At 34.3% G+C, this 20,119-nt stretch overlaps 1 protein-coding gene and 1 non-coding gene across 2 annotated transcripts; one reads left to right on the plus strand and one right to left on the minus strand.

Annotated features, from left to right (window-relative positions):
- Positions 1-11,437: 11,437 nt before the first annotated feature.
- On the minus strand, positions 11,438-11,509 carry TRNAA-UGC (transfer RNA alanine (anticodon UGC)). The gene has a single exon. It is a non-coding gene; the product is annotated as a tRNA-Ala (tRNA).
- A 338-nt stretch (positions 11,510-11,847) lies between these two features.
- Pld (Phospholipase D) lies at positions 11,848-19,940 on the plus strand. Its single transcript, XM_090165782.1, has 22 exons — positions 11,848-12,309; positions 12,674-12,822; positions 12,887-13,040; positions 13,109-13,237; positions 13,302-13,410; positions 13,468-13,533; positions 13,594-13,907; positions 14,503-14,652; positions 14,720-14,885; positions 14,948-15,058; positions 15,118-15,257; positions 15,310-15,607; positions 15,670-15,876; positions 15,938-16,178; positions 16,242-16,360; positions 16,438-16,560; positions 16,893-17,095; positions 17,164-17,327; positions 17,395-17,462; positions 18,174-18,391; positions 18,482-18,605; positions 18,883-19,940. The coding sequence occupies exons 2-22, from the start codon at positions 12,693-12,695 to the stop codon at positions 19,105-19,107; spliced, it is 3,459 nt and encodes a 1,152-aa protein (XP_090021908.1). The 5' UTR covers positions 11,848-12,309; positions 12,674-12,692; the 3' UTR covers positions 19,108-19,940.
- Positions 19,941-20,119: the final 179 nt, after the last annotated feature.

A 20,119-nucleotide genomic window follows, 5' to 3' on the forward strand; every position in this document is an offset into this window, starting at 1 on the left:
AATTATAATAGCACCATAAACTTTAAAATTATTTAGTTTCTTTCACAATTTAGCCTATTTATTTATTTATTATTAAACTTAACGGTCTTATTACTTTACACTATTTTAAGGGTACTAAATACACTATTTAAGAGTACTAAATATACTATTTTAGGGTACTAAATACACTATTTTAATGGTATTAAATACACTATACTAGGCTAAATACACTATTCAAGGGTACTAAATACACTATTTAGATGGTACTAAATACACTATTTTAATGGTACTAAATACACTTTTAATGGTACTAAATACACTTTTAATGGCACTAAATACACTATTTTAATGATACTAAATAAACTATTTTAATGGTACTAGATGCACTATTTTAATTTTACTAAATACATTCTTTTACGGGTACTAAATGCACTATTTTAATGGTACTAAATACACTATTTTAAGGCTACTAAATGCACTTTTAATGGTACTAAGTACACTTTTAATGGTACTAAGTACACTTTCAATAGTACTAAATACACTACGTAAGGGTATTAAATACACTATTTTAAGGATACTAAATAAACTATTTTAATGGTACTAGATGCACTATTTTAATGGTACTAAATTCAATATTTTAATGAGACGTTTGGGGAAACCTTGTCAAGATTAGCATAATATACTACTTCGAAAATTAGGTGGGTCATAACGTCGTCAGTAACGTCGTCTGCTACGTCGTTTTTAGTTGTTTTTGGGAGAATGGATATAAAATAACGGAGCAGACGACGTTATAACGTAGGGAAAGTGAGTCATCCCAAAATGTAGGAAACCAAATTTTCACCCATGGACATTTTGGGAATCGAATATTTGAAATGGATTTTGTAACGGCGCTAGCTTCTCTGAGGTAGCGTCTGCTACAGACAAATTTAAAAGTCATACTCATTTAGTCTGCTACAAATTTAAACGTCTAAATTTGGAAGCTAGGAAAATCGGCAAATTTGATAAATTTTCGCGCATTGCTAAATCTGTCTAATTAAAATTGGATCGTACTATCCCGCACACTTTATGAATCTTATAATTTATTATACTTGTAAGAATGATGAGCAAAATGTAACAGACGGGGCTGGAAATATTCCAAATTTCCGACACATATAAATGATGGTTTCGGAAATTCAATGGGCATAACCCTTCAAAGCATTTTGACATTTGTATTCGTATTTTACTCGCTGAAGAAAAAGATCGCTAAAGAAACTTAGAACGTTTCCCTTTTCCTGGTTTAGTTCTTTCAGGCAACCTTTGCAAGGCTGCAAGCGGATAATATCTGGCTACCCTTAATGGGAAAATATACTAAATCAAAACTGTTTCTTTTGGGAAAATAATAAATAATTATAATAATTATAATAATTATTTATACTTAGGAAGAATGAGATACGATCTTTTACGATGTTACTTACACAACTAAAAAAAAATTAGCCGCCTGTGTGGGCAATATAGTTTATTTAAAATCCCCATTTCTCACTTAGTCAAATCTGCACACCGGTAGAAGTTTTACCCCAAGTTTTCCTACTATCGTATTTATTAGAATCTTCTTTGAGCGAATCATCTTCCATTAAACGCCCGCGAAATAGGCGCACGCGTCTGAAATTTGCACGAGACAGTTGGAATAGATGCTCCTGCATACGTTTCTATATAAAACAATCAACAGCGCTCCAAGCGACAAAAGAATTTCGTTAATACAACATCGAATGCTCTACTTTTTACTAATTTTAAACATTGCTTAACTTTATAGATGGTTTCCTTTCGCCTGTTCTCGGACTAAAAGTGGACTTTTTTAACCCTATAATGTTTTATTTGCCTGTTCCGGGGATGAGAATTACTCCGCCCCATAAACTATTCGCTTGTTCCGGAGTATTAGGGCTACTCTTTTTACTCCTTCTGAAAAGGAGGTGTAAAGAGAGTAAATCGGATTTCGTCGTCTGCTAACCAGAATTTATCTGCTAAAAAGGCCACAGGAACGTTTTTACTCCGACTCAAACTATTCGCCATCACAGAATCGGAGTAAAATGAAGTCATAGCATTACTCTTCTTACCCTACTCCGAAATCCCGGAACAAGCGAAAAGAAAGATATTTTGCATGCATGTATAATTTCTTATCTAACTTAACCGATAATCTTAGATACTATATTTTTGCTTTCGATATTCGACGTGCTATCTGCGGGCTCTCCCAACGCGTTTAGGCCTAACTCGAGGGGCGTGGTTTTAACGCCTGGGACTCCGCGAAACAGAATGATAAAGAACGATCCGCCAGAGGGGGCGAGAGTCGAGAGAGAGATGAAATAAAAGTGCACGTTTCTCGGTTGCACTTTTTTGGCGGGAGCGCGCTGTAATTGGTCTCCAGAAGTGGGTTAGGTGACAATCAAAAGGCCCGATTCTGTCACGGGCTATAATTAGGTTTTATTTTGGTGGAATATAAATGGGAAAGGGTTAGAGTTTTTGAACTTGAATAGCTGCGGCTCTTCGTCTTTGGATTTATTTTTACGATTCCCGATTATACGGAAATATTGCATCCTAGCTTTTTCTTCGAGATCTCAGAAATCGTCGAAATCTCATCATTTACCCTCCGGAATAAAAGCGTATCTTTTCGATGGGTTCCATTTGAACAGGGAGAAGCCTAACAGCGGTAGACTTTGATAGATAATAACATTAAAAATGTAAGGTTAAAGACGCCTATCAACGAAATTTTAAAATTGTTCTAGAATCGTGGAATAGATATTAGTCTATTTCTATGACTGCATCGCTATAACGCTATCCCAATTTAATTTTACAAACTCTGTTTTACGATTTTCTAGTTAAAATGTTTTGTGCGATTAAAGTTAAAATGTCTTGTGCGATTAAAGTTAAAATGTCTTGTGCGATTTCTAGTTAAAATGTCTTGTGCGATTTCTAGTTAAAATGTCTTGTGCGATTTCTAGTTAAAATGTCTTGTGCGATTTCTAGTTAAAATATTTGGTGCGACTTCGATAGCAAATGTTTATTACCATTTATCGTAAAAATGTTCATTACGATCTTCCAAAGACATTTTACGATTGTTATAGCTAAAGACATATTACGATTTCTGGTTAATAATAAACCATTTTAGATTTCTTGTAAATAAATACAATTTTACGATTTCTTGTAAAAATACAATTTTACGATTTCTTGTAAATAAATACAATTTTACGATTTCTTGTAAATAAATCAATTTTACGATTTCTTGTAAATACAATTTTACGATTTCCTGTAAATAAATACCATTTTACGATTTGTTGTAAATAAATACAATTTTACGATTTCTTGTAAATAAATACAATTTTACGATTTCTTGTAAATAAATACAATTTTACGATTTCTTGTAAATAAATACAATTTTACGATTTCTTGTAAATAAATACAATTTTACGATTTCTTGTAAATAAATACAATTTTACGATTTCTTGTAAATAAATACAATTTTATGATTTCTTGTAAATAAATACAATTTTACGATTTCTTGTAAATAAATACAATTTTACGATTTCTTGTAAATAAATACAATTTTACGATTTCTTGTTTACAAGAAATCGTAAAATTGTATTTATTTACAAATAAATACAATTTTACGATTTCTTGTAAATAAATACAATTTTATGATTTCTTGTAAATAAATACAATTTTACGATTTCTTGTAAATAAATACAATTTTACGATTTCTTGTAAATAAATACAATTTTACGATTTCTGGTCTAATTTATATTGGTATTACGGTCTGTAATGCAAATTTTATTACGATTACAAGTCCAAATTAATATTAATTTAGTTATAGTCCAAATTTGTATCACAATTTCTTATCCAAAAGACATTTTACAATTGCTAGTTCATATTTGTATTTCGGTCACTAAAGCAAATTTTTGTTACAAATTAAAGTCCAAATTGGTATCACGTTTTCTTGTACCAAAGACATTTTTCGGCTTGTATCAAATACATTTTTCAATTTTCTAGTCAAAATGTTTTGTCCGATTTCTAGTTAAAATTGTTGGTACAACTCCTATATCGAATGTTTATTACCATTTATCGTAAAAATGTTCATTACGATCTTTGAAAGTCATTTTACGATTGCTATAGCTAAAGACCTTATGATTCTGGTAAATCAAAACTATTTTACGATTCTGGTAGATAAAAAACTATTTTACGATTCTGGTAAATAAAAATTATTTTACGATTCCGGTAAATAAAAAACTTTTTTTACGATACTGGTAAATAAAAAACTATTTTACGATTCTGGTAAATAAAAAACTACTTTACGATTCTGGTAAATTTAAAACTATTTTACGATTCTGGTAAATAAAAAACTACTTTACGATTCTGGTAAATAAAAAACTATTTTACGATTCTGGTAAATAAATACAATTTTTATTACCAAAGTCATTTTACGATTTCTAGTTTAAATTTGTATTAAGATCTACAAATGTGTATTGGGGTTTCTAGTCCATATTTTGTAGTATAGTTTCTAGTCCTAAGGACATATAAGATTTTTCTAAAACTGGTATTAAGATTTCTATTTTCGATAGAATTTTTACTACTTCTACTTTCAAAAGCGTGTAACTCTTTCTATGTTAGTTAATTTGGTTGGTTCTGAAATGAAAATAATGTTGTAACGGATTAAAAAAAAACATTTAATCTTTATAATAAGGAGGTTTATCATCTCCTCTCCTCAATTAGGATTTGATGGGCGTTGTTCGCCCAGGGCCTAATTTAAAGCGATGATTTGCTTTCAATGTGTCATTTCCAGCCTAATTAATCGTGTGACGTTTTGAGAGCGCCCTTTATTAATCTACACACACAAAAAGATTTTGTTTTTTAATTAATAACAGACGAATGTAAATTGGAAAGATCCATCTACCGACACTTTTGGAACCAACTAAATTCTGCCATTTTGCTTCTTTTATAGGGATAATTTAATTTAATTTCACGGTGGATCAAAGAATTTAATATTTCAGCTAACATGTTGAATAGGGAACTAACACTCCGTAGCCTTGGCTGTGGCCGCCATGTTGGGTTGAATTTTTTTGCAATGGGAAAAAGCATGGGTGACGTCGTATGACGTAGAACTGTTAAACTCCCTACAGAGACTAGAGGTGATTAGCGCTAATTACGTTAAAAACAAGCCGTAGTAAAGAATCATTGAACTTCTTCTACATAGATGAAAAACTATACCTTCGCTACTGACGCCTGGCGGAGAGTTTATGACTCGAGGTTGGCATAATACCTGCCAGGTTACCTTGGTGATAATTACATTGTATTAATGTGACTATATTTGCTTTTGTTATTAATTTGAAACAATATTTATGCTTGAGAACAACGCGTATTGAAAACTAAAAACACGACTCTTAAACACAGGCTAGAATTCTTGTATCGTGCTGACCGCCAACCCTGTTTTAAAATAGCAACCGAAGCGCCATCGATATTTAATAAAGAGTACTAATTATATATTTTTAAATATTATACCATAAGTGTATAATATTTAACATAAGTGTGACACTTCTATTCTTCAAGTGCAAACGTTTTACTGAGATCTGAGCTATTAACAAGACGCTTGCTAACTCGTCACACGTAGCCTTTGACAGCGCCTCACTAGGGGGAGATTTCTTCTGGTGATGAAGTCACTCCGTTACTAGCACTCAGTAAAATATTCTGCAAAGTGACCAACTTATGGAACAATATTATGATTATACATAAATATATATGTGGAAGAGTCGTGTTAAAATTTATTTGGAAATATCAAAAACCCGTTAAGGCTATCAACGCAACCTGTTAGTCATTCATCTGCCAAGAAAGATAAACAAACTAGTAATTTGTCTTCAGTAGCTGAAGTATAGTGTTTCGTCCGATTCGTTTATGTGGATAAGGTTTATTCGCGACCGAAAACTATCGCAACGCCCCCTTTGGTTCGCCACTGAAACCTAGATAGGTAGCGGCTAAAGCAGACGCTTTTACTTTTTCCTCGTCGTTTTTCGTAAATTTGACTTTATATAAATAATGATACTTGCATTTTAATATAATTTTTGCATCGTTTGCTTATATTTTGATAAGATAATTTAATAAAAAACGTTCTTATGAATTTTTAATTGGTCTGTAGCAGACGCTAAATAATAGGCGCTACCTCTGAGAAGCTAGCGCCGTTATGCCACCTAGACTCATTTCGGTCGCGATTCTCAAATAATTCCTTTAAAATAAATTTAACGGCTATTGTATGTAGAAAACTAAATTAGTAATAGCATGACTAACATAATAACAATAAGTATGATACTTCCTATTGCTTTAAAGCAACTGTCGGCTCTATCATTGCCACCTGCATTATGATAAGGCATTTGTTATTAGAGATGGCCGATTCTTCGAAAAAACCACTTAACTAGAAAGCTTGGTGCCATCTATTAATGACAAAAGAAGCTAAAATTCAAAACAGCTAAATAATAACGCCGTCAGAGAACCATAAATCGTCAGCTGAGAGCAAAATCCACGTAATTTCTTAAAATTTGTGTACATTGTTCCGTGGCTTTTGCTCTCAGCCGACACATTGTAGAGTATTATAATTAGACAAGTTATACTCTACGTAGTGGTCTTTAACCATAACTATATATATCCCATATAAAATATATTGTTAAAAATTACCATAATTTAAGTTATTTTCTAATTTACAAACGAGCCAATCAACGCGAGGGGTACTTTTATGTCCCGCCTTTCGGGTCAAAATGTAGCTTAAGCATCTTGTTTTTATTCCGACGCTATTCTGAGCTAATACTGACACTTCACCGGCGTTCGCTTCAATAGAGTAATATTTACTTTTGTAAGTTGGAAAATTTTCCGTTTGGACAATTTTCCGGATAATGACCGACGCTTTTTTCCCGGAAAATATTCCGAATTTTTCCGAAAAAAATAAAAAAAAGTTTTCATTCCATGATTAGTCAAATATATTATTTTCAAATGAAAAAAGCGGCATTTTCGCTTCATTTTTCGAATCTAAAAGTAGAACTAAACCTCTAGACTAGTTTAAACTGATTAACAATGTAGTATGTTTAGTGATATTAGATATTTCATATCAATAAAAAGTTAAAAACATTAAAAACCCTTAAAAAGTAATTTATGTTTAAATTTTGTATCTTTCCGATTTACGGAACATTTTCTGGAAATTGCCAAGAAGTAATATTTCCGAGAGCCAGGACCTGCAAGTTACTGTTTATATAGTGCTTGTTAAAATATTGAAAAAACGTCTCTGGACGGCCTTGGTCGAGTTATCCATTTTAAACGCGCCTACATGGATAAAAACGTGACGTAAATAAACAATTTAGCTCACAACCAAATGATGGGGACTTTTGACATTTTATATAATACGACTAAATAGAGGTACCTGCAAAAATTCAGGCCACTAGCTATTTTGCCGAAGTATTTTTTTTATTAGCGATTGTGATGTGTGAGACAATTCAGTCTGCTCGAGTGCTCGTCAAACTGATTAATCAGGGGTGAGATATGTGTAAGGGCCACGCCAACCGGGGGATACTAAAGTTACTGGACTATTAATAGATGGCACCACGCTCTCCAGTAAAGTCGTTTTTTTGATGAATTAGAGTTAAAGCAAGTGTCGGCTCGATGTGACTCTTTTTTCAAGAGATGTCGAAATCAAAACAATATGCTTATTATATGCCATCTCTAATAACAAGGGCCTTATCATAATGCAAGTGGCACTGATAGAGCCGACAGTTGCTTTAAATAATTTTTAAATTCAACGAGGAATATTTTTACTCCGACTATGCTGAAGATAGCGCTGCACGACACTAGAGAGCTTTCCCGTTTCTATTTCATAACGGCGTGCAACGCACGCTCGCGGTCCCACGTTCCAATAGTGTTCAGCGCCATCTTCAGCATAGGCGGAGTAAAAATCTTCCTCCTTGAAAATATTTAATCAGGGTAATAATAGGCCTTTCTATAAAGTAATATTGGCCTTATTGTTTTGATGTCGCTGCTGCGTCACGGGTGACGTATCGATGACGTCTTACTACGAAAAGCCCTGAACATAAGAGTAAATTCAACGAGGCACCCTTTTTTTAAGCATAAACTGAACTGAACTTCCGCGTATTTAGTGGTGAATGAGCTACATATAAGTTCAACAAGCGTAGCTTATTTTATGGAAAGGCCTATTCCTATTACGTTGGACACCAAATATTCTGAGTATTAATTTTTCGACTAATTCGTTTTTAGGGGTCAAACCAATTCCGAGAATACAATTACCGTTATGTAATTTGCTATCATTTATTTAACCATTTCTAAAATTAATACACCCAGATCCCTACATGGGATTGCGTGGTAATATGTGTATACTCAAAGTCCGTGACATCTTGTTTCATAATTGAAAGTGTCGATTTTGAAGTCGCCCGATGTGCATATATTATCTGGCCCGGAAGCGAGTTCTCGGCATGCGGAAGTAAGAAGAGTGTAAACTTTCGAGAACTTAACCCATAATTCGTTGGCTTACAAGATTTCTATCTTCGTTTTAATCTCCAAAAGTTATCTTCTTCATGTCTTGGGAGAGAAAAAAGCCATCGCTGTTTTATGACCTTATTGTGGTCGGCGTATTGTATTTGCCCCGTCGTATGTCCGTCTGCATTTTTTCGCGTAGAAAGAACAACTTTATATTTCGCGAAAAAATAGACCGATTCGCTTTTTTACGAACCTTGAGATTCTGCAACCATGGAAAAGACGCTTCAATAAATCGTCTTACCACTAAATCGCCAAGAAGTAATATTTTCGAAAGCCAGGACCTGCAAGTTACTCTTTATATAGTGCTTGTTAATGTATTTGAAATTTTTCACCCTTACGGCATCAACAAGCGTTCCCTGTTTACCTGGTAGCTTTTTTTGACATATTAACAAAAACACGACGTTCTGTTTACAATGAAAAGTTTCCATTATTTCAACAAGCTATAAACAATGCCTCACGGGTCCTGGCACTCGGAAATATTACTTCCTGGCGAAGGTCTACGTCTGACCCCGACATTTGATTTAGCACCTTAACAAGACGACGTATTTTCACTTTAAAAATTAATTTTTAGAGTGAGCGATTCCTAAGCCTTTGCCTTTTTTGGAGACATTCATTTGTCGTCTGATTTTTCAAATCCCTACGTTTAGACTTTAGAGCATAAGCTTCGTGCGTAGTTTAAACTTTGGTCAGAAGTATCGCCGCCTACCGACTGAGTTTGAAATCGAATGTGTGAAAGCTGTCTGCTCATTCAAAATAATCTCGATATAACAGCTGATTCAGCTGAACGTTTCAGTTAAAGAATATTCATATTCAAAAGCTGTCTGCTATTTCTTCACACATTAAGTTGACAGGTATTAAAGTAGATGGCGCTATCTTTTCTAAGCTCGAAGCCTATAGCGGCGGCGTTTGACGAAAATCAGGGCGGCTCGAATGAAGAAAATAAAATTAGAATTTTAAAAAAATATTATATTTTCGTTTGTTGGTACTTGACGAATTAAAAGTCCTTTTGTTTAAAAAAAAACTTCACCTGCCCTTCCTTTTTAAAAATATTTTTTCGGAGTCTCTTTCTTCGTTTCAAACGCAGAAACATTGAGTTGGGAATATAGTACTTCTAGATCCGAAATTGGTATTTAATGGCTAGGATCCAGCACCGTAACCAGGATTTGATTTCAGGGTGGGCACGCAATGGAAACAAATAAAAAAAAAAAAAATTGTACATACAACCATACGGTCCAGGGTGGGCACGGCCCGACCCCCCCCCCTGGTTACGGCCCTGCTAGGATCACTTTCTTGAAATTACGTAGGAACCGAAACAATTATTATAAAAAGAATTGAGGCTAGTGGCGCTATCTACCACTAGCGTGAACAGAGCATAAGCAGACAATATTTAAAAATACATATTTTCTATGAAAGATAGGTGACGTCACCGACTAATGATAGATTGTGAGCGTCGATGCATGGTCGATGCATGATTTCAAGGAAGTGTACCTCGAGACCCCAGCCCGAGGGGTCGGACATTCGCCTAAAATGTGTAGGGGATTTTGTAATACGGGATTTCCAGATTTCTTGTTGGATTTCTAAACTTTGTCCCGGATTCGGGATTCCTCGACAGATTTCGAGATTTTCCGTCGGATTTCTGGATTTCTTGCCAGATATCGAGATTTATCTTCGGATTTTGAAGAAATTCAGGCCGGATTTCGAGATATTGAAGAGATCTCGGCTGGATTTCGTTTTTCTTGGAAAGTGTACGGGATTTCTTTGAATGTTCGACCCCTCGCCCCAGCCACAGCAGATATAAATTGTGGCTCTAGAAGTACTATATAAGCTCGTGCGTAGTTTAATTTTGGCTCAGAAGTATCGCCGCCTACCGACCGAGTTTTACATTGAATATATGCAAGCTGTCTGCTCGTTCAAAATTATCTCTGCACAACAGCTGAAAGTTTCAACCGAAAAACATTAAAATTCCAAAGTTGTCTGCTATTTCTTCACATATTTAGTTTACGAATATTAAGGCAGATGGCGCTATATTTCCTGAGCTCGAAGCCTATTCCCAACTCAATGGGAAGTAAAACTAAAAACATTTTCGGCGGTGGGATCAAAATTTTTCGTTGGTTTCATCTCTATCGTGGACGTTCGCGTTTAAGTATTTTCATAAGTTGCTGGCGTAATTATTTTACAATGGACGTTTTTTATATTTCCTCCAAGTGGTGGATTTTAGAAGCTGATGAATAGAATTGGGGAAGCAGACGATATTTTAACAGGGTTTCCATCCATTTTTTTCTGCCCTTATTTATTTGGAACTGTTTTTACCAAGCATCTTTTGATATAAAAAAACGATAAGTGTATGGAAAACTTCTTAAAATATCGTCTGCTTTCCGGATTCTATTCATCAGCTTGCAAAATCCGCAACTTGGAGGAAATAGGAATAACGTCTTAAACCAGATGCACACAGCGAGAAAATTTTGAGCGCGCGCATGCATAGTTTCAAAATCCGAGTTCCAGCACGAGAAAGCGATTGCGAAATTAGAATTTTTTATAATTTCGCGTCACGTCACTCGCTTCACGTCTTGTGGCAAATTAAGTTTTTGAGCACGACACTACCACTACATTATGAGGTGTAGTAGGGCTATTTATCTGCTTTTATACCCTAGCATGTCGTAGACTCGTATGTATTTTGAGATCAACCGATTTAGACTCAAACGTTTCTTCAAAAATTCATTCAAAATTCGCGCGTTTCTTTATGTTTTCGGTAAATAGTGCGCCATCTATCTTCGAAATACGTTCGCGTGTTATTTAAAAACATATCGATAATATTGAAATATACACAATTTTTTATTTGAAGATATGGAAATTATGCGTATGGTGAAATAAAAATTAGGTTAAATGTTTTTATACAAAATGTTTCTAGTGGAGATGCCGGGTATCGAACCCGGGACCTTTCACATGCAAAGCGAACGCTCTACCACTGAGCTACATCCCCTTCGGATACCTCTCTTCCAATAACCATTTTTCAACAAAACTAGCAACATGTATATTATAAAAATTTATGTAATCTAGATTTAAAAGTATAAAAATCAAAGGGCATGATATATTTCCATTGAGTGTCAGATGAGTACTTCGTTATATATATATTATGAACCCTGCCATACAATTTTATCATGTGATACAAATCCTCGTATCAGATTGTTAGAAAACGTATATTATCGTCTGCTTGTATTTCTAAATTAAAAATGCATATTATAAACTATATTACGGCTTGTAGATATTTATAAACCGTGACTATATCGTTTCCCGTTCGTTTAATGGGAGAATGACCTCTATAAAGAAACCTACTATACAACTTTCTAGTTTCTTCTACTGTGCGTGAAATTTTTTTGTTCTTGCGTAATCTTTATTTTTGCAAGAATTTGTAGGACCGCAGCCGATTGGCGGGGCGGAGTTCCATATTCAAAAATGATTAATAAATATCCAAATTTTTATAAAAAAATTTAATGTCGATATTGTTTAGTGCCTTCATTAATAATTTGAAAAACTTTAACGAAATTAAAAAAACTGAAGTTTTGTTGTAGTTAGTTATAAGTTTTAAAGTATAAAATTTCGCTATAATCTTAGATTTCTTGATAATTTTTGGGCTGGGCAGGGCTGTCCTACTAAAGTACTGAGTGCTTTTTATTCTGACATTATTATACGTATTAATGTTGCATGGATTACGGAAAAGAATGAATTTATGAGAGCATAACGATTTTTTTATTTACAAATAACCACATTAAGCTTAAGCTGGTAAGTATATTATTTTTTATAGTTAGTCAAAAAAAGAATGCCTAATTAATACTTACCTAAATTAAAGAATCATTTCATATGGAGCCCTCTTAGCCTTTATAATTATAAGAGGCATAGATAACGTACATTGCTCGATTATTTACAATAGATACGGTTCCGGTGATAATCATTTATCTAATTCAGAGTCATCATAGAACACCTGTGACAATGTACAGGTGTTTTAACAACTACCAGCGTGTGTTGGTTGCCGAAACTAGCTGTCTGTTTCTACTCAGATCAATTTATAAACCTAAATTTCACTATATCTGTCAGGGGTTTTTTTTGTAATCTTTTTCATTAATATCACCGATATGTTTAACTATAGCTCAAATTTAAAGTTGAGAATGGCATCTGAGAATACTTTGCTGTCAGAATCATCGGGGGTCACTAACCCAGTTGAACTTGATTCTGATTATGATGAACTTCATCCGCCTGATACAGAAGATGAACCAGATCAAACACCAAAAGAAGAAGGTTAGTAAAATTTAATTTAGTTTCTAGTTTAGTTTTTTTGTCTTAAATTTTTTAAATTTTCTAGTTGGTCCACCAAATATACCTTTTATAAGAAGTCAAGAACTTCCACTGGGGTTCAATAACCCTGTAAAACCATTGTTAATACCTCATTGTTCCATTCATTTGGACATAATTGGAGTTGAACGAAGTCCGTCCACTCATTTTCTTAACCCGAATTTGTAAGTACCCTCTTAGAAATTTCTCTTGAAGCTTAAGATTGTCTTTTAACTATATTGAAACTTTCAAGGTATGTGATCCAAATTCAGCATGGCGAATACCAATGGATTATTAAAAGACGGTACAAGCATTTCCAGCATTTACACCAAGAACTGCGTCTTTTTCGAGCAAAACTAGGCATACCCATTCCAACCAAAAAGTAAGTTTTGAGTTAAAATAACCTTTGACCCTGAAATTTCTATATGTTAGTGTATTTTTTCTAGGCATCGCGAACGCCGCAAAAGTTACCCATCTCGGGAAAGGAAAAATCTTCCTCGATTCCCTAAGAGGCCTGATGCCCTACTTGGACAGGAAGATGTTCAGAGACGAAGGGTAAGTTGCACAGTTTTATCCTTCGTCTTATTTTATTTAATTTCTTCATTTATTTAGGAGCATTTAGAGACTTATTTAAGGAACATTGTTAATATTCCTCTTTACTCGAAACATCACGAAACGGTAAGATAAAAATGTCAAGTATGTTTTTACAAATTTATAATTGCGTTAATGTAATTTAAGCTGGAATTCTTTGAAATTGGACCATTATCGTTCATAACGGAGCTTGGCTCAAAGCGCAAGGAAGGCTGGATAAATAAACGTTCTGGTGGTCAAAGAGCAACTGTTGGGTGCGAGATCTTTCGTCGTGCCTTTATAAGTTGCTTTGGTTTGTGGGGCAAAAGGTGGATGGTAATCAAGGACTCTTTCATTGCACTCATCAGGCCTTCTGATGGTGCCGTGCGTGCAGTATTACTTTTCGACCAAGGTTTTCATGTTAACACAGGTCTTATGGACATGGGAATCTACAATGGAATTCAAATTTCGAATCTCTCTAGGTTGGTTTGACAATATTTAGTATTTAATTTAATGTAAAATTTTGGGTGAATATCAACACACCAACGCATGTCTGATTTTTATTATTTTTTTACTTTTTTTTTGATACTTTAAAAGATACTGAACATTCCTGTGTCAAAATTATTTTAAGGAAATAAATATTCGCGGGTATAATTTTTGAAAATTAACGTCGGTTACAGTAGGATACATTAAATTTTCTGTTTTTGGAATATAGGGTTGGCGACAGAGTTTCTCTATTTTTTTCTTGGTAATATGTCCTCTAGGTCGCGTTGTAGACGACCCATCATGATTAGCAAGAATAGGGTTATTGTGGCATGTTCACTTCACTCTCGTGTTTCCGTCAGGCTCCAACACTTATAGTTTATGATTATATTTCGGTATTGTGAAAAATACCGGGAAACAGTTGAAATTGTAAAGAGAGAACGCTGGCGAGTTGGACAATGTTTTACTTTTATTGCATATTTATTTCTTTTAAGCCCATCGCGTATCCTAATATCAACACAGCGTACGTTGGTGTGTTGATATTTTGTCAAAATTTTGTTAGCTTTTATTGTTATCTTCTAAATGTGTTCACAGACATTTACTGGTAAAGTGTTGGACAAAACGCAAAGTACGGGAATGGACGCAAGAATTGAATGACACTGCTAAGTCAACTGCACGTGATTTTACTCAACCAAACAGATATGAATCATTTGCTCCTGTTCGGCAACATATAGAATGTCGATGGTATGTATGTATTTATAGTTTTATTAACTCTAAATTTTGATAATCTTTTCCTATCTAAACCAAACAGGTTTATCGATGGATCAACGTATTTTGAAGCAGTTGCTGATGCCCTAGAAATGGCCAAGGAAGAGATTTTTATTGCTGATTGGTGGCTTAGTCCAGAGATTTACTTGAAACGTCCAGTCATTATGGGTGAAACATGGCGTCTTGATCATATTCTGAAACGTAAAGCTGTAAGTAAAAGTAAAAACCATCATTTTTACCTTTAATTAGCCATCTAACCTTATTTGAATAGCAACAAGGTGTCAAAGTCTACGTCCTCTTGTTCAAAGAAGTAGAGTTCTCACTTGTATTAAACAGTCTTTACAGCAAACAGCAACTGGTCAACATGCATCCCAACATAAAAGTAAGGAAAGATTAGTTTATTATGAGGCGTGAATTTTCAACTTTGGCATTTCTGATTAGGTTTTGAGGCATCCAGACCACATTAAAGGGGGCGTCTTGCTGTGGTCACATCATGAAAAAATAGTGTGCATTGATCAGAAGTATGCCTTCCTCGGTGGCCTTGACTTGTGTTATGGACGCTGGGATGATTATGTTCATCGGTAAGCTTCAATAATTTTGCTTGTAAATTTTGACTAATTTGACATTTTATAGCTTAACCGATCAAGGCGGTGTTACACTCATGCGAAAGTTTGCTTCCAATTTGACTCTGAATATAGCACACATAATCCCCACAACAGAAAGCCAACCTCAAACGCCTGAAGATGATGGGTACTTAGCATCAATTGATGAACCACATTCCCCCTCATCTCCAAACATGTTAACTCCACCTCCGTCTTTCACTGTTCATGCCCCTTTTCCTTCAGAATCTTTTGAAGAGAAGACAATAAGCGTAATTCCCGAACCTGAGGAAGACACAATTGATCGCCAAAAGTCTGATTCAAATGCTAAGGTACTTACCTTTCTCTGATGGTTCATTGGCTTTTAGACAATCTAATATTTTAATTCTTACAGTCTGATACCGATGAAGCTGGCACTGAAGTTACGGAAAAGAAAAAAAAACGTAAAATTCACTGGAAGAATCTATCTCGAGCTGTTGTAAGTGATAGTGATAAAGCGGCTTCCGATGATGAGACTACCACTCAACCAAAAACTAGTAGTCGATTTTCACAATATATATCCAGAGCTGGTCGTACTAAACGTGTTGTTCAAGCTGTTGCTGTACGTTGATTGGATTAATATTTTATTTTTAACTTATCCATTCAAAAGTACATTTTTTCAGAGGTTTCAAAACCTTAAAAAGCATGCAAGAGCCAAGCGTCGATCACTAGAGTCTATTGACTCTTTGAATATGGGTGTTACATGGGACACATTAGATCTTCCTGCTGATGAATTGAAGAGATCTGTAAGCGAAACTGGCTTGGCAGAGTTAGGACTTCAAGGATCAGCCAAGTTGTGGTATGGCAAGGACTATGTTAACTTTATTGCTAAGGATTTCGAAGCATTGGATGATCCGTATAAAGGTACTTGCATACTCTCTAAAACAGTGATGTTGCATTATAAATGACTCTTTTAATGGAAACTAGATTTAATCGATCGTAATACAACTCCCCGTATGCCATGGCATGATATTGCCTGCTTGGTTCAAGGTCCTGCTGCAAGAGATGTGGCCCGTCATTTCATTCAAAGATGGAATTTTACTAAAGTAAGTTCAGTTTTTGAGTTTTTGGTTGATAAACTTGTATTTTCTGTCTTACAAAACCTTATTTTGTTTATTCAAAGTTTGAGAAAGCCAAGACCCATGATCGCTATCCATATTTGATGCCTAAATCCTACGAAGACTTCTCTAATATTCCGTTACTGCCAAAGAGTTCCACTGGTACAATGTTTACTGCCAGCTGCCAGGTATTATAAACAAATAATCTTTTTATGATTTATACTTTAGCAAAATTTAGGTTTAGAGTCAAGCTATTTAGTATATTATAAGTTTCTTATATAAGACAAAAAGGCATAGTTACATATGGCATTAGTGTATGATGTTGCTAATTGGTAACCCTTTGGTTTGGTTTAAAACATTACTAAGACGCTTTCTTGCTAAGAGGCCCCCAAATGTTTATTTTCTAACTGTTATTTAAAATTATCTCTTTCATGCTGCTTTGTTAGGGTTAAAGTAAGGTGAGAATAATGCTATGAAGAAGAAATTGGTTTCTCAAAACTATTTGTAACCAACATTGTAGATTTTAAGAAGTGTTAGCAGCTGGTCATGTGGAACAAAAACCACCGAGCAATCAATACATACGGCCTATGTAGCAGCAATTCATGGAGCTCAGCATTTTGTTTATATTGAGAATCAGTTTTTCATCAGTCAAGCGCCTGGAAATAATAATGTCTACAATGAAATTGGTGAGGCATTGTTTCGAAGAATTGTGAGGGCTCACCAGTGAGTATTTTTTAAGACTACATAAACTTTATCAACTTAAAATTATTTATATTTTCCATTTAAACAAGGAATGAAGAGGTATTCAGAGTGTACGTTGTGATGCCTCTGCTCCCAGCATTTGAGGGAGAGATTGGCACTGCGACTGGAACCGCAATTCACGCAATAACTCATTGGAATTACGCTTCCATTTGTCGGGGGGATGAATCTCTTATGGGGCGCTTGCGAAAGGAAGGTATGTAAACCATGTGATGTTATTAGGTTAGTATTTGTTAATATTTTTTAATTTGGTTTTCATTTAGGCATTGATCCCAAAAATTACGTTGCTTTCTTTGGTTTACGAACCTATAGTCGCCTAGATGAAACTTTGGTATTTATTCTTCTTAATTTTAGAAAATTCGCTGTTTTAAAGCAACTGTTGGCTTTATCATTGCCACCTCTATTATGATAAGGTCCTTGTTATTAGAGATGGCAATGAATTTTTCCGATTCTACGAAAAAACGACTTTACTCCAGATTGTGGTGCCATATCTATTAAAGGGCAACGCAAGTGAGCTAGCATTTGTGTGAATATGTATGCAAAGTGCGAAATTTACGGTAAACTCTGCGTGGTCTCGCCAGTACCGATTGGGGGTGTAGGGGGTTAAAAAGCACGTTGCTTTTTCTTTTTTTTTGCCACAGAGCTTGCTTTGCCCTTTAATGGCAAAGGAAGCTAAAATTCAAAAGAGCAAAACCATAACGTCATCAGAGAACCATTTATGATTATTATAATTAGACAACTTATACTCTTAGTTGTGGACTTAAACCATAATTGTGTATTCCATATGACATATATTGTTAAAAATTATTATAATTTAAGTTATTTTCAAATTTACAAAGGAGCAAATCAACGCACAGGGTACTTTTATGTTCCGCGTTTTGGGTCATAATGTAGCTTAAGCGTCTTGTTTTGAATTCGACACTAGCGATATCTGTTGAAAGAAGAGATACTTGACGTTGAGCCGACACTTGCTTTAGTGAATGTTTACATGGCAGTGTAAATTAGTGTCTTACACTGAAATTTTTTAATATTTTTTGTTCAGGTCACAGAACTTATTTACGTTCACAGTAAATTAATGATTGTTGATGATAAATTGGTCATTATGGGTTCTGCAAATCTTAATGACCGAAGTATGATTGGAAAACGTGACAGTGAAATTGCTGTAATAGTAACTGACGAAGATTTTGAAAATTCTATTATGGACGGTAAAAAATACAGTGCCGGAAAATTTGCATGCACTTTGAGAAGGACTTTGTTCAGGTAATTAACAAAACCACTTGATCAATGTGTTAAGTTTAAAAATTAATTGTGTTGATTTGAAACCAAATGAACATAACATTATTCTTACAGAGAACATTTAGGCCTGCTAGACAAAAATTCTCCCAACATGGATATTCGTGACCCAATATCAGACACATTCTTCAAAGAAACGTTGCTTAAAACTGCATCAGTCAATACTCTGGCATTTGAAAAGGTATTTATTTTGTTTTTACACATTTTTATGAGAGACTTACAATGTTTAGTGTTTTTTTTTTCTAACATCACTTAAAATCTTTTATCTTAATTATATCATAGCTTTATTAGAATAGTTTTGACACGCGCGGTTTGCGCGTAATATTACCAAAGTATGTTGTGACAAGAAGGCCAAGTTAATTTATAAAAACCCCTATTTCTGTATTGGTAAAAGAAATAAGTATTAGAATTGGATAAATTACACTATCAACAAACACTTATTATTTGTATTATTTCAGGTGTTTCATTGCATCCCAACTGATACCACTCAAACGTTTGAAGAGTTAAAGCAATACTTGGCTGAACCAGGGCTTGCAACATCAGATCCAGCAGAGGCTGAAAACCAAGTGAAAAGAATTCAAGGCCATTTGGTCTTACTTCCTCTTATGTTCCTCTTCGGTGAAAATCTCCAACCAGCATCTGGTACTAAAGAAGCACTTATGCCCGTATCACTTTGGACTTGAAAATCTTCTAAATAACAAATCTGATTCCCTAAGGTACTGTAATGCTTATTTTTACCTTAACAATACGTATTATGAAGTCTACGCACATCTATCATCTGTCCTAAGTTACAAATACTCTTATTTTATTGTTTAAACGTACCTAATACATTGAATTACTAATATTCTACTTACTTTGTACCTTTTTGTCACTTAGTTAAATTTCTAGGTCTCATGCCACTTACCACTTTAAGATTAGATTTTTTTACATTTTAAAATTAAAAGTATTGTTAGTATTTATCTTTTTTAATTGCTTTTGTGAATCGGATTTTTTAATTCAATTGATATTCAAAATATATAGCAATATATAATAATATATAATTTCAATTTAAAAAGGCTGATTTGTTGAAAATATGCATTTTGAAATTGTTACTTTTTTTAAATTTTATTAAGGAAGCTTATGCAAATGGCTTTTGTTGGCTTTGAAGTGCAATTTTATAGATCGGTGATTTTGAAATGAATTTATAGCTTGTGCAATTTTTATTTGAAATTTAAATAACGCGAATTCTAAACGATGTACATGAATCGTTTAGTCGAAAATGTTTAAGCATCGACGGCTGCGTATTATTATTTTTTTAGCCTCGGCTATGTTTTTAACAAGTGATTAAGCTTTGAATTGTATTGTCGAAATTATATAAATGGTTATGCCTCGGTTTTGTTGTCGAAAATGTTTAAGCCTTGGCTCTCTTCTCGAAAATGTTTAAGCCTTGGCTTTCTTCTCGAAAATGTTTAAGCCTTGGCTTTCTTCTCGAAAATGGTGAGCTACAGCAGACGATAATTCAACGGATGTTTATAGTTTTTATCAATTTGTCGTAGCAACTGTGTAAAATCTAAATTAGCCGCCTTGGGGCTTACAGCAGCTTTATCTGCTTGAATATTGAATCTCAAAAATCAATTAATTGTGGATAAATTAAACTGTCTCCGTTATGAATTGTCGTCTACTGTGAACTAAATGTACTTGAGCGTAATGGAGTTA

This window comes from Leiobunum rupestre, chromosome 2, assembly GCF_980474605.1.
Source record: "Leiobunum rupestre chromosome 2, qqLeiRupe1.1.hap1, whole genome shotgun sequence".
In the NCBI taxonomy this organism is placed as follows: Eukaryota; Metazoa; Arthropoda; class Arachnida; order Opiliones; family Sclerosomatidae; genus Leiobunum; species Leiobunum rupestre.